At 40.6% G+C, this 13514-nt stretch overlaps 1 protein-coding gene across 1 annotated transcript in view; it reads left to right on the forward strand.

Annotated features, from left to right (window-relative positions):
* Positions 1-13514, forward strand: part of TNN (tenascin N) — a 43465-nt gene that overhangs the window by 24062 nt on the left and 5889 nt on the right. The window contains exons 7-12 of the mRNA XM_088153618.1: positions 2207-2470; positions 3317-3580; positions 6487-6617; positions 8435-8567; positions 10713-10864; positions 11911-12007. Coding sequence (XP_088009744.1) covers positions 2207-2470; positions 3317-3580; positions 6487-6617; positions 8435-8567; positions 10713-10864; positions 11911-12007 — 1041 coding nt within the window. The remainder of the gene's footprint in view (positions 1-2206; positions 2471-3316; positions 3581-6486; positions 6618-8434; positions 8568-10712; positions 10865-11910; positions 12008-13514) is intronic.

Below are 13514 nucleotides of genomic sequence, written 5' to 3' on the forward strand. Positions count from 1 at the left end.
TGTTTTTTCTGCTGGCTGGTGATGTGCTGAAGGTGGGTGGCAACAAAGCAAGAGGAGAAAGCCGATCACCTTGGCTTTATTATGGCACCTTCACAAATTAGGATAATGCTATTTGACAGTGACTCAGAAGAGACATGATAGGCATGTGATAGGGATTGGCAATGGGCGTGGCAAATTTTATGCTGATATTGCTTTCTACCAACACATGGGCGGATGCATGGCAGTAATGCAGTAATGGGAAAGCCCTCTAGTTGCCTAAACATCACTTTTACATACGAGGCAGGAAAACATGATCCAACTCCTGAAGAGCAAGGTATCACCACAGGCTCTGATCATGGGATTGGCCCTCTACAAGATGTTTTAGGCCAATTCCATGGAAAGACCACTCAGACAACCTCTGCCAAGTGGTTAGGTCATTTGAATGTTACTCTGGCCACACAGAAGCTGCTCTTAGAAAAACAGATTCCACATAAGTTGACTAAAATGTCCCTAAATTATACAGAAATCTAAGTAATTATTTATAATTTGAGAGAGCTCACCATGAAACTAGATGGTGGTGGCGGCAAACCACATTGGTGCTCCCAGGGGAAAGAGGCAGAGTTGTTCACATTCAGCTGGAATTTCCTCCCCTTCCCACCGTCAAATATCTATTATTTGCAGGTAGGAGCAATTTGGAATAAACACAGCAGCTTCACCCCTGTTCTTGTAGAGGGTAGAGGGAATGGCCTTGAGGGGTAGGAGGAAGAGCTGCTACCAAGACAATGGTAAGATAAAAGAGGTCTGAGTCCAGAGAAGAAATGTAACCTGAAAAAATGTCTCAGACAAGATCTTCCTTAGTTCTCATAAAGATGTAGGGAGGGAGGGGAGAGGAACGTTCAGACTTGCAAGGTTCTGTTACTATATCTTTACAGTAACAGTAGTATTGACCTACATGACTTTGGTTTCCTAGTCTGGTCTACCTTGAAGGGCTGATAGCTCTCAGGCTGCTCATACACACCAAGCTCTGCCACACTGCAGCCCATTTGATTTGAAAAGTCTACCAAAGGTGCCGTAAAGTGAATATGTTGTCCTAACATGTTATCTAAACCCATTTAACATGGCACCAGGATCTCTTTCCAAGAAAAAGTTGGATGTATGGGTGGATTCAGAGAGGGCTTCTAATTGTGTGGAGTTTTTCAGACCTTTGGAAGAATTGAGGTTATCAGTGGTACAGCTGACAGGAGAACAGTTTCCATGCATGATGGGAGGAAGGGTGTGTGACAAGCAAATATGCTGGAAAACAAATACGCCTGGAATGTGGGGAATACAAAATACTGGTTCTTTGAGGATGCCCAGGAATTAGACTTCTTTGATGTTTTCAGTGCACCAGTGCAAGCACTGGGGCACAGCAGCATGTCCAGCAGAAGACCCTGACTATAATCCCGTGTGGTAATGTCCATTGTTAAGGAAGCGGACAGGCCTGAACCCCGCAGGAGCAACTTGAATGCTAGAAATGGGAGGAGAGGTCATTTTGCAAGAACTCAGATTCGGAATGAGTTGTCTGATGACTGGAATCACTACCATAGGTGGTGGACATTTTTGAAGGAGCAAGCAGAGAAACCAGCTCTGGCAGCTTGGCCTGTATTCCCCTGGGAGACATCTGGGATTCAGGCAGAGATTCTTTGCTGCTGCAAAAGAGGCAAAACAAGATATGAGATGATAAGGGATGACCTTGTGGTGGCAGTGGATCTCAATGGAAAGATCTGAGTGGGGGCAAGAGAGCTATACCAACCCAAGTCAGCCAGTGTGCTTGAGAAGGCAGCACTGGTTTTCTAAAACAAAACATGATGGAGGTGGCTCTGACAAGAGCTTTTGGACAGATGTTGGTATTGGTGTTTAAATCCATTTTAGGTGAAGAAATCAGCAGATTACAAAAGAAGGTAAAGCAAGTGGTGAATTCTGACTGCTCCTAAATGAGCGAATGAGACAGAACTGATCCACATGAGCACCATCCCTGGGAAGGCTTCTTTGTGCAAGCCCCAGGCATAAATTCTCATCAGGTTGGCTTCTGCCCTTTGCTAACTGGTGGGAAGAAAGAATGCTATTTGGATTGTATACCCCCAAGCATCAAAATGTTCTGAATTAGCCTTGATGAAATGGCTCCTGGAGGTCAATGGAAATCTTGTCAGAAACACTGTCATAATTCAAATGTCTAATTCCTTCCTAGAAATTGATGGCCCAACTCATTTAGTAACTGACGGAGTAACAGAAAACACAGCTACCATTTCTTGGAATAGAGCCCAGGCTCCCATTGATGGCTATGTGGTGAGCTACACCTCAGCTGGTGGTGACACCAAACAGATATCCGTTGACAAGGACAACAGAACCACCACTCTTATGGATTTGAAGCCTGGCATGGACTACACTATCCACATCTGGGCTGTGAAGGGAACTCAGCAGAGCAGAAGGGCAAGCACAGAAGCTGAAACAGGTACTCTATGGATATGAAATTATGGAATCTTCACGAGTTTCTGTATTTTAGTTCTATTCAGTGCAGTTCTTTTTAGACATTCTAAACCAGTATTTCTCAGCCTTGGCAACTTTAAGACATGGAGACTTCAAATCCCAGAATTCTCCAGCCAGACACTGTTCTAAACTGTACAAATAATATGAGCATTAGAACTCTGGCAGCAGATTGAAGATTTACAGTCTGCTGGAAGAGCCATATAACTTCTTATCTTATCTCAGTTTTGTCAAGACAAGTCACATTCTTGTGAATTTATAACCTGAAGGATGTCAAGCAAGTACTGATTGTCAGACTCTGGTCAGAGTAACGAACTACACAGAAAAACCAGCCAAACAAATAACAAATATTTTAAATAATAATTGGTTAAATATGATAATCACATATTTATATGTATCTGTGTCTATGTATGTATATTATTATCATTTATTACTATTATCTCCAGTTCAATTATGCTTACTAGGCAGAATTATAAATATAATGCTTGTGACATATCCTGGTTGGAGCTGATTATGACAAAAATTCTGACAAAACGGAATTATTCAGAGATGGTACAAATAAACTGCCTTCCCAGATTCTCACCTCCTTTTTATTAATCAGATAATTCAAATCTTCAGGCATCAAGAAAAAAGCATGGCATATAATGCTGAGATTTAACTGTTAAAAGTTATGCTCAAATTAACGCATGGCCATATGGTCTCTTCAGTAAGGATTGCTGGATCATTATAAGAAAATGATTTACTAGGGGACTCATGAAAAGAATATATAATCCAGTGTTACTGAGAAAAAATTGCAATATACCTTGGTTCACAGAAATAGATGGCCCCACCAACCTGAAAACAGACCAAGTGACAGAAAACACAGCCACTGTCTCTTGGAACAAGGCCCGGGCACCCGTAGAACGGAACATCCTCAGCTATACATCCGCCGATGGAGAAACCAGAGAGATAGTTGTTGGGAAGGACAACATCAAGACTACCTTGACAAACCTGAAGCCAGGCATGGAATATGTTCTCCACATCTGGGCAGTGAAGGGAAGCCAGCAGAGCAAGAGGGCAAGCACAAAAACCGTGACAGGTAACTTGAGTGGGGCAGCGGGAGTGGGATGACTGCACTTCTTAACATATAAAAATATTCTGCAAAGGTTCTGGAATAACGTAAGTTTTATGAAAGACGGTCCTTAAAAATGACAATGATATAATCATACTGATACCAGGGCTGATGGAATCCATACTACTTTTTCTTATTTATTGTAGTATCTATTGAACTATATATTTTCCAGCTACAGAATTGCATGATCGGTACTGTTTTGGAAATGCTAAGGACAGATCTCACATACATATAGTGCCCTGCAGCACCCTCTGTTGTCCAAATGAGAATATTAACCATACATTACACATTTATGTGCTATTTCTTCTCCGCTGCAGTCATTATTCTACAAGTATTTCTCTCTCCCTGTTTTGGGGATTAAATGGGGAGTGAGCTCATAAATATCCCATTGCGTTCTGCTGTCTTTGCTCCATGTGCAAAGGATAGGAGTGGGAATGTATAATTTGAAAGCTTGCAGAGAATGGTAGTAGAACTGAAATGAAAGATCCATTGGTGGATTTGTGTCATAGATCTCTAGCCTTCAGCTTCATCATTTTTAGGCATTAGAAAGTTTCTTGCCCTCTTGCAGAACTGTGCTCTTTCTCCTTTGCATGCGTCACTGCCTCTTTTCCTTGATGTCCCTCCAAAGACATTCATCGATGAGCATCCTTATAGCACACTGTAAATTATACTGTATATCACTGTATTTCCTGGAATTCTTAGATAAAATGCATAGGATTAAGGACTGTAACCTTTTACAGGGTGATAGAGCTGGTTGGTCATGCTGCAACATAAAGGGAGGCCATGCCAGTGTAAATAGAATATAACATGACACCTTACTCTCTGAGTGAACAAAGCTGCTAAGGCCCCTTTCCCCCTCTTTAGCATTCCTCTATTTAAACTTTCAGCCTTACACAGCTCTTTTCCCCTTAGATCCTTATCTAAAACCTAATCTGGATCTAAATTATCTCTAAACCTACATTTGCATTGTTGAACTTCATTACTTTGTTAAAGCTCTTTTCTGAATAACATCAACATTTTTGGTTAGCTGAATGGCTGAGGAGAATGTACTTAATATCTTTGACACTCAGACACCCTGAAAAACTTAACTGTGTAACATGTTTGGTTGGGAAGCTGGTTTTAACAAGTTGTATCCTGGATGAAAGAAAAAAGAAGCAGCAGTTGGGTTTCAAGATATTACAGCTTGTCTCTGGCCCTCAGCACCTCCTTCTATACCTCCTAAGCATGTGCATAAATTCTCCCTTCTACTATAGATTCTGAAGTTGATTCTCCCCTAACTTCTCTGTTTCTTAGCATACAGCCAAATGACTGTATTAACATGCTACCTTCCAGTCCCTGAGCTGACAGAAAAATATGCCAATATAAATTGTGTCGACCTGATAGCTGAGCCTTATTCTGCCTCAGCAATGAGGCCAGTGAACGGTGCTGCTTTTATAGTTTCAGTGTAGGACAAATTAAGGAAAGCAATTGGTGAATTTCCAGAAGGAGGGGTTGCAAGGACCATTGGGGGTGCTCCTTCCTGTTTGTCCCATACCCCTCCTCTATCCCTGTGAACTAACAAGTCCAGAGAAGGCACATGGGGTGAGTCAGGAGGGAACAACTGATAATGAGACAGCTCCATCCTCAGCTAGATCTGCAAGGGAATGTCAGTGCTCCTAACACCTGAAAGTAGCCTGAGTAGGCAAAATGGCTTAGAGTATGCAACATTGTACCTCTCCACCCCTCAAAGTAATAAAATCAGAACGGCCATGCCAACCTCCTCAGCAGAAGCAGTAGAAAACTTGCAATGCCTTCACTGGTGGCAGAACCCAGCAACACATAGCTGGTAGGACCCATCTTTCCTTCCCAGTTTAAATCAAGAGAATATTAGAAATCAAGAGAATATTAGACTGGGTTTTTAAACGCAGGTTTAGTCTTCTTTTTAACAGTGCTGAAGTCATGATGTATTGTAAGGAGCTCTTGTAAGACCTGAGAAATGCTTTGGAAAGTGCTGGTCAGGCATTGGGTGGGCAGATGTCTCTGTGAAAGGAGGGGTCTGGTTTCTCCACCCAAAATAGTTATGGAAAGTAGTGATCAGGGACCAGAGGTGATGAGTCGTGCCTGCAGGGTCTCAAAGCGGCCTGTAGAAGCTGGGCAGATCATAGCCCTGTCTGTGCCATCAACTCCAACATGAAACTCTTTCAAAACTTAGGTTAACGTCCAGGAGGGGTTGATGTCCTGGAACAGGCCCTGTCAATTTGCCTGAGGGCTTCTGCTGGAACAAGAGATGTTCTTGTGAATAAATATACCAGACAGTCTGGGCTCTGTAAGGTCCTGGCGGCTCTCTGTAGCACTGGAGAGCTGGCTTTACTTAGCTGATTCTACTTAATCTGACAATACAAACATTTTGAGTACTGTGGCAGCACCTAGAAATCTTGCCTGGATTAAAAGTACCAAACAAAACAACTAAGTGATATTGGACCTGGATAATACTTAGATGGGGAACAACCAAGAAATCCTGGAACTGAAAAAATATTCTGGAAGCAGACAGTAGCAAACTACTGCTGTCTTGTTGCCCAGGAAACTACATGGACGTGGACATGGACATGTAGTCTCCAAGACGGAATCTTTTTACCATACTGAAGCTTGTTTCTTCTGAGACTCAGCCAAACCAGGGCAGCAGTGAGCAACAATATTGAAACCCCAAATATTGTAAAAGGAAGAGTAATCCTAGAACATATAACTGCTCAGGGAAAAGAGGAATATACATAGAACAAAGAGGAATTTGTTCAACTCTTCTTTGCAGGGAGGCAACACAGAATATGCAAACATTTTTTTTAAAGTTCTCGTTATAGCTTTCTGAGTGTTTTCACACTGTTCCCTGCTTTGTCTAGATATTGATCCACCAAAGAATATCCGTGTATCAGATGTGACACAGTCCAGTGGAGTAGTCACTTGGATGCCCCCAGATGCTGAAATCAGTGGCTATCTTCTCACCTATCAAGATCCACTTGGCCCAAGTAAGGTAAGCCTGCTAAATTCCCTATCTATGAAATTGGTCAGCCCAGCTATTCACATATGACAGACCTTGCTTAGGCCATTTCAGACAACACTCAGCAATAAATCCAGATTTGCCATCAACTGAGCCTGTCACTCTGACAATAGTATATATACCTTCTAAACTTACAGGTAATGTTTGTAACTGGCATTTTTAGATGCGCAGTTTAAGGTTATCTCCTAAAAAGTATGAGCATCTCAGAGAAAAATTATTTTGAGAATTTCCAGAATGGAATACCCACTGTTATATTTGCTGTAGGGGTTCAATTGTTTCTGATTCTATCTTATCTTATCTTATCTTATCTTATCTTATCTTATCTTATCTTATATTATCTTATCTTATCTTATCTTATCTTATCTTATCTTATCTTATCTTATCTTACCTTACCTTACCTTACCTTACCTTACCTTACCTTACCTTACCTTACCTTACCTTACCTTACCTCTTTTGTACATATGTTTTTCTATCATCTTCTTCTATAGTTCCAGGCAACTCATACTAAAGCCAAAAGATATACACACCATAACTTGCTGCAACTTGTTTAAGTAAATAAGACACATCATGTGGCCTCCAGACTTGATAAAATAATATGATTATTTCAAAATAATCATTTGCAATTATAATTATTATAATTATTTCAAAATAAAAGCAAATTGCAGGGCAGGAAAATAATATAGAAGATGAAAAATGCATTCAGGCATTAACATTCTTACAATAGCAGTCAAGTGACCGCTTATAGAAACTAAGGTACAATTATCAGCAAGTGCTACATCATGAAAAGGCCCAGCATGTTGGGAAACACTACAGTACTTCTCTCCCAGCACTGTGCAGTAATGCAAGAGAGGAATGAGCAGCAAGCTGGATTTCCTATTATGTCAGCTGCAAAAGTCTGCAAGGAGGGTCTTTGTTCTAGTTTACATACAAGGTGTACGGCTGAAGAGAGAGCCAGTTTGGCCTAGTCGTTAAGGCTAGAAACTGTGATACTGTGGAGTTCTAATCCCGCCTCAGGCACAAAGCCAGCTGGGTGACCTTGGGCCAGTCCCCCTCTCTCAGCCCTGGGAAGGAGGCCATGGCAAACCACTTCCGAAAAACCTTGCCAAGGAAACTGCAGGGACTAGTCTGGGCAGTCTCCAGGAGTCAAAAACTGATTGGAAGGCCCAGACACACATATGACCAAAGGGCCCTCCGGGCAGAAATTCATGCTGTGTCTGTGGACGATGCCTGTATCCCTGATACAGGAAGTGGTGTAGGTGCAGTACAGAAAGGCTGAAAATGGTTCTCTCCATGCCTTCACGGTCACACAAACCTGCCATGGAATATGAGGAGAAGGTTTTGCCCCATATTATATTTAAATGCTATGCTGCACATGCCCAGTGTTTTATTGCAGTATCAAAAAGGCATCTAAAACATATAAAAGCAAATGAGATAAGCAGTGGTGATAAAAACAGTCTTAAACATGCAGCAGGGAGCTAAAACAAAGATTGATAGGCTTTGCAAAATGGTTGAAGAGCAGTTGTGATTCAGGAAATAAAAGAGAGGCATCTAACTTCATTTACACAATCCCTGTGCCCTGGGAATATAAATGCAGCCTATTCTATTTACATACTGTCTGCATTTTAATTTTTCATCTAGTTACAGGTCACCGTGCATGTTTTGTCAGAAACCTTACCTGCTGACCCCAATGATCCCAGCTAGTCATGTAAATTCCTGTCCATCACTGAACTTTTGGGGAGGGCTAGAGTTTCAGTCAAATATAATTTCAGCCTCTTTCTTCTTTGTGGCAGGAAGTGCGACTAGGAGCAAATGATCAAAAGTTTGTTCTAGAAGGCTTGAGTCGCGGTACTAAGTACACCATATACATTACAGCCTTTAAGGGAGACCGCTGGAGTCAAAAAGCAACCACCACCTTTTCTACAAGTAAGCCCTGGTAACTCTTGTATTGTAATATTTTGGTGCTATATATTGTCCTTAAAAGAAGAATGAACTTGGAATGAACTTGAAATGGGATGAGTTTTGTCTGGAGCAAGAACTCACAGATAAAGATGGTTTGGAAATGGAATATTAGTAGGAAAATATGCAACTGAAAACCATAATAACAAAACAGAATACTCATTTTTATAACCAAGTATTTGATGATATCATCGGAAACATGAGACCTGAATTGGGCTTAGAATAAACTAAGCTATGTCTGTATTTTTGTTTTGAAAGTTAGAACGCCTGTTTCTGATGTGGGATTATTATTGATCTAATAAACTATTCTGAAAATGATCCAAAGCTGATAGAAGAAATAATCATCAGATTTTAAGAGCAGTGGCTATTCAGAATAAGGCTGAACTTTAGCAGTTTCAAAAATGTCAGCAGTTGGAGGTTTCCATAGATAGAATTTGGAGTTTTCATACGCTGTACGCCATAATCATCACAATTATACCAAAGTAAGGCTTGACATATCTCGCTTTGCATGTAATGCGTCTATCTCATATATTGGTTTCACCTTTTGAGTTGCCTTACTGAAATAAATGAACATTTGCACGATATTCTAATTTTTCGAGTTTCACCTGTATACTTAAAAAGTTCTTTTTGTAAAGCACACATAAGACTGCTGATAATTTGCACAGCTTTACCTGAGATTGAGATCCAAAGACCATATTGCTAGTTTAAAGAACACAAATAGTTTTTCTATCTCTGACCACAATTTAGAAAAGGATTATATTTAATGTAGATGTTATACTGTATTAAATTAAACCAAAGATAAAAAAGAGACATCTAAATGAAGCTTTATTTGATGCCACTAAATATAGAGAAATTAGTGGGAGAAGAGTCCAGCTCAGTCTACTAATTCAGAATAGAATAGAATAGAATAGAATAGAATAGAATAGAATAGAATAGAATAGAATAGAATAGAATAGAATAGAATAGAATAGCTATTAGACTGAATAAATGACAGTTTTGGCAAAACGTTAGGAACCAAAACTTCCAGAACACGGCCGCACAGCCCGGAAGACCCACATCAGCCATTGTATTTCGGCCGCGAAAGCCTTTGACAATACAATGACAGTTTTGCTGTTTGAAATTTATCCAAGTGCCCTTCCCTGTTTGGAGAATCAATTGGAAACTTACAGTCAAAAGAAGATACATTTTTTTAAAAAAAGTTAGCGTACTTATTAAGTAGGAAAGCACAATAGAGCTCTCAAAGACCAAGCAAGAGCTTTTAAGCCATCATTGTTGTTCAGAAAATATATTGGACAACAAAGTCCAGAATGGCCAACTCAGGTGGCCAGAGCAGAAGGCTGTCAGGGCCTCAGTAAGATATCAGGGAATTTCAAAAGAGCAACAGGATTCTGTCTGCAGCTGCACCATGTCTCCATTTTCAGCTCCACTTTCTGTCATTTCTGCTGGGGTTGGATAATTAAACTTGGATAATTTCCTTAACAATCAGATTAGGAATAAATAATTGCTGCTGTCTACCTGTGCTGGCAATTACGGTTATTATTCCTCTAGCGCCATAACTGAAATATATTTTACAGAATGTTATGAGAAAACTTCTTCAGGGCAAATACCTGCTTTTCCTTCCTTTTTTTCTTTTTCTTTTCCTTTTCCTACCCATCTGTAAGTGAAAAAGGTTGTAGAAGGTAGAGAGGTACAAGGTTATGGAGAGATGACTCTGAGTAATGCAGTGACATGGTCCTAAAATGCAGTCTTATGCAAAATGTTCCTAAGTTGCTGGGAATTGGGTGGCATATAAATTTTAATCATCATCATCATCATCATCATCATCAGCAGCAGCAGCAGCAGCAGCAGCAGCAGCAGCAGCAGCAGCAGCAATGAAACTTTCCCAAGGAAGTGTAGAGAGAGAGTCTTATCAGTATTTAGTAGTTTTAGACTAGCATTTGCACAGATTCTTGCCTTGCTATCTTAGTGTCTTTTCTTTCTCTCTGCTGTTAATGGCTTACATTGCTTGGCCTCAGCCTTCTTTTGCCACTAGGTTGTTCAAAGATCTTTCTGTGTTTTGATCTTCATATTTGGGTTTGATAATGTGAATTTTTATTTGCTTTGTTCCTGAAGTCAGTTTGCGTTATCCCTACCCTGCGGACTGCAGCCAAACCCAGCAAAATGGTCATTCCATCAGCGGCCTATATACTATCTACCTGAATGGCGAGAGCAATAGACCCCTTGAAGTATATTGTGACATGACCACCGATGGAGGGGGATGGATAGTGAGTGTTCTTTTCATTGCTTTCAAAACATGGTTAATTTCAGTCTGTTTCAGTTATTCCCAATACAGGTAGTCCTCGTTTAGCAACCACAACTGGGACCGGCAACTTGATCATTAAGCAAAGTGGTCACTAAGTGAAACCACGGTTGTGCTTATGATCTTACTTCAGCTTTGCTTTGCTTTACAGACCTATAAAAGTCATAAATGTGAGGATTGGTCACAAAGTTACTTTTTCATCACTGTTGTAACTGGGAATAATTGCTGTCTGAGGCAGGCACTAACTGAGGACTACCTGTACTGAGTTTGCCTTTTTTCCTGCATACTTACCACAGTGCTGATATTGCAACCAATTACCCATGTAACCTCTGCAGACCTTGATTCTAAATGTGGACAGTCCATTGTTAGTCATGGGTGTCCATTGCTGATCTTCTGTCTCACCTTTTGTTCTTCCTGCTTCCTGGTTTAATATGGAGTGTGTGTGTGTGTGTGTGTAGGTGTGCATGTGTGTGGGTGTGTGTGCGCACACACACACACACTATATATACACTATATTACACACATATGCAGACTTTTCATTTTGAAACTGGTACAGTTTCCTTCTTTCTCACTTTATAGGCTTTTGATACACAAAAGAGCATATTAATTAGTTCTCTGAACAAACAAATAATCTTAATGAGACCACATGAGGATACCTCATTTGCTGTGAGTCATTGTATGCATATGCTATTATAACCAGGAAACATGGAAATGAAAAAGTAGGGGGAAGAGGTGAATTAAAAAATGGTGTAGCTGAAATGATTTGGATATCAAAGGAGAAAGAAAAATGGATAGCTTGCCCATCACGATTGCTCCGTAATGAAATAGGATCATTTGGAACTCTCAAATCCAGGGAGAATTTCAGTTGTAACATTATATAGCTTCTAGTTTACGTATATATACTGGATTATGAACCAATTTATCTTCAATTTTTCTTCTGTCTTTGATACTGTATATGTAGAATTAGTATTCAGTCAACCTACATTTATATGCTTCTGCCTCCTTTTGCAGATGTTTCAGCGGAGGTCCACAGGGCAGCTGGATTTCTCTAAAAAATGGAAGAATTATGTTGAAGGCTTTGGAAGTCCTTCTGGAGAATTTTGGCTTGGTACTATTGTTTTCTGAATATAATTCAAGATGGATATGCAGGCTGATTAGAAGAGCCACCATTAATGGAACAATACTAATTAAAGGATTCTAATTTTCTGATGAGGGGTACTGAATCTCCACACTATTCCTTCCGCACCCCCAGCTCTTAGATCCTCAACACTACTTCTTTTTAAATCTCATGGCAGGCTGAGCTGCCCACACTAGCAGCCGTGCTCCAGTAGTGTAAAAAAAGAAAGAGTGAGGTTTGCACCACTTTGGGATGAACATCAGATCTGATTGCCCTTATGCCATCTCCTTTTGGGATCTGAGTCAATTTATTTCTGATTCTAAATTGTTTTATTGGAAACCATAAAACAGCTAGTTTTGACTTCACTTTCTTTGAAGTTTCCAGAAAGCTCTTGCTGGGGCCTTGTAGTTCTGGTGAGTGATCCCTTTTCTCATTGATAGAATTCTTGTCTCATCCACCCTCCCAATTTTGACTGAAGACAACCATTACATAGCAGCCTCAATGCAACTTCTCTACATATAGGTTCAGCATCCTGTTCCTGGAGCTTGTATATATCTCTTCCTCTATGCATTGTTGAGACTTTTCCTTTCCTCCTTCCCAGATCTAGCCAACCTTCACAAGTCACTAAGCTTTTTAGTACATTAATAAATTGGTGCTGTGGAAAGTTGGAAGCTTCCTTCAAAGGAGCTTCTCAGACAAATGTACATGGAGAGTCCCCACTTTCTTGGTCTTGGCTCTTTTCTTGACTCTCCCCTGGATTTTTTCTCTACTCCTTTTCACCATTCCCCTCATTAACAGGCAGTAGCAAAGACAGAAACTTCTTTTTTTCTTTTAATGAAGAGAAGAGTATAGCATATTGCAGAGCACATCTTCAGTCATGCTTAGGGTTATCAGATTTCTGAACATGCAAAGGAGGACACGGACAATTGGAAAGGAGGACAAATGGGGAAAAGGAGGACACACTTCTTGGCATCCACAAGTGAAAAACTGCACACACACAAAAAAAGTACTCAGGCCTACATGTATATGAAATTACCTTTTCCAGCATCAGAAAGACTGGTTTTTCAATCACAGGAATGTGTGATTGTTTGCCAGCTAGGAGGCAAAAGCCTTTTCAAGGTGTAAACTGATTACAGTCTTGTCAATTTCAGGCAGCAGAGGATACTAATCAACTAATCAAGGTCAGAGAGCAGAGCACGGCTTGTTAACTTGCGGTCAGCACTTAATTAGGGAAGCGCTGTGCCCTGGAGAGCTGCTCAGGAAGAGGTAGCTTGTTAGATACTTGAAAAGCTGGACAATATTTGACGTTAAGGCTATGCCTGCAGGACGAGGACATGAGGACAAAAAGGAGGACATGGCCTCCTTTTGCCAGACATCTGGTAACCCTAGTCATGCTTGGTATCTTGATTGTCCCAGGGTATGATAAGGGCCCATGTGAAGTCTAGAGGCCTCTAAGAAATGAAAGGGCTGGGAAGAATCCCTACAGTGTGCCAAAGTA

Source organism: Python bivittatus, unplaced genomic scaffold (assembly GCF_059951505.1).
Source record: "Python bivittatus isolate LINGU-HERP-01145 unplaced genomic scaffold, Pbiv_v1 ctg000700_np1212, whole genome shotgun sequence".
NCBI classification, from domain to species: domain Eukaryota; kingdom Metazoa; phylum Chordata; class Lepidosauria; order Squamata; family Pythonidae; genus Python; species Python bivittatus.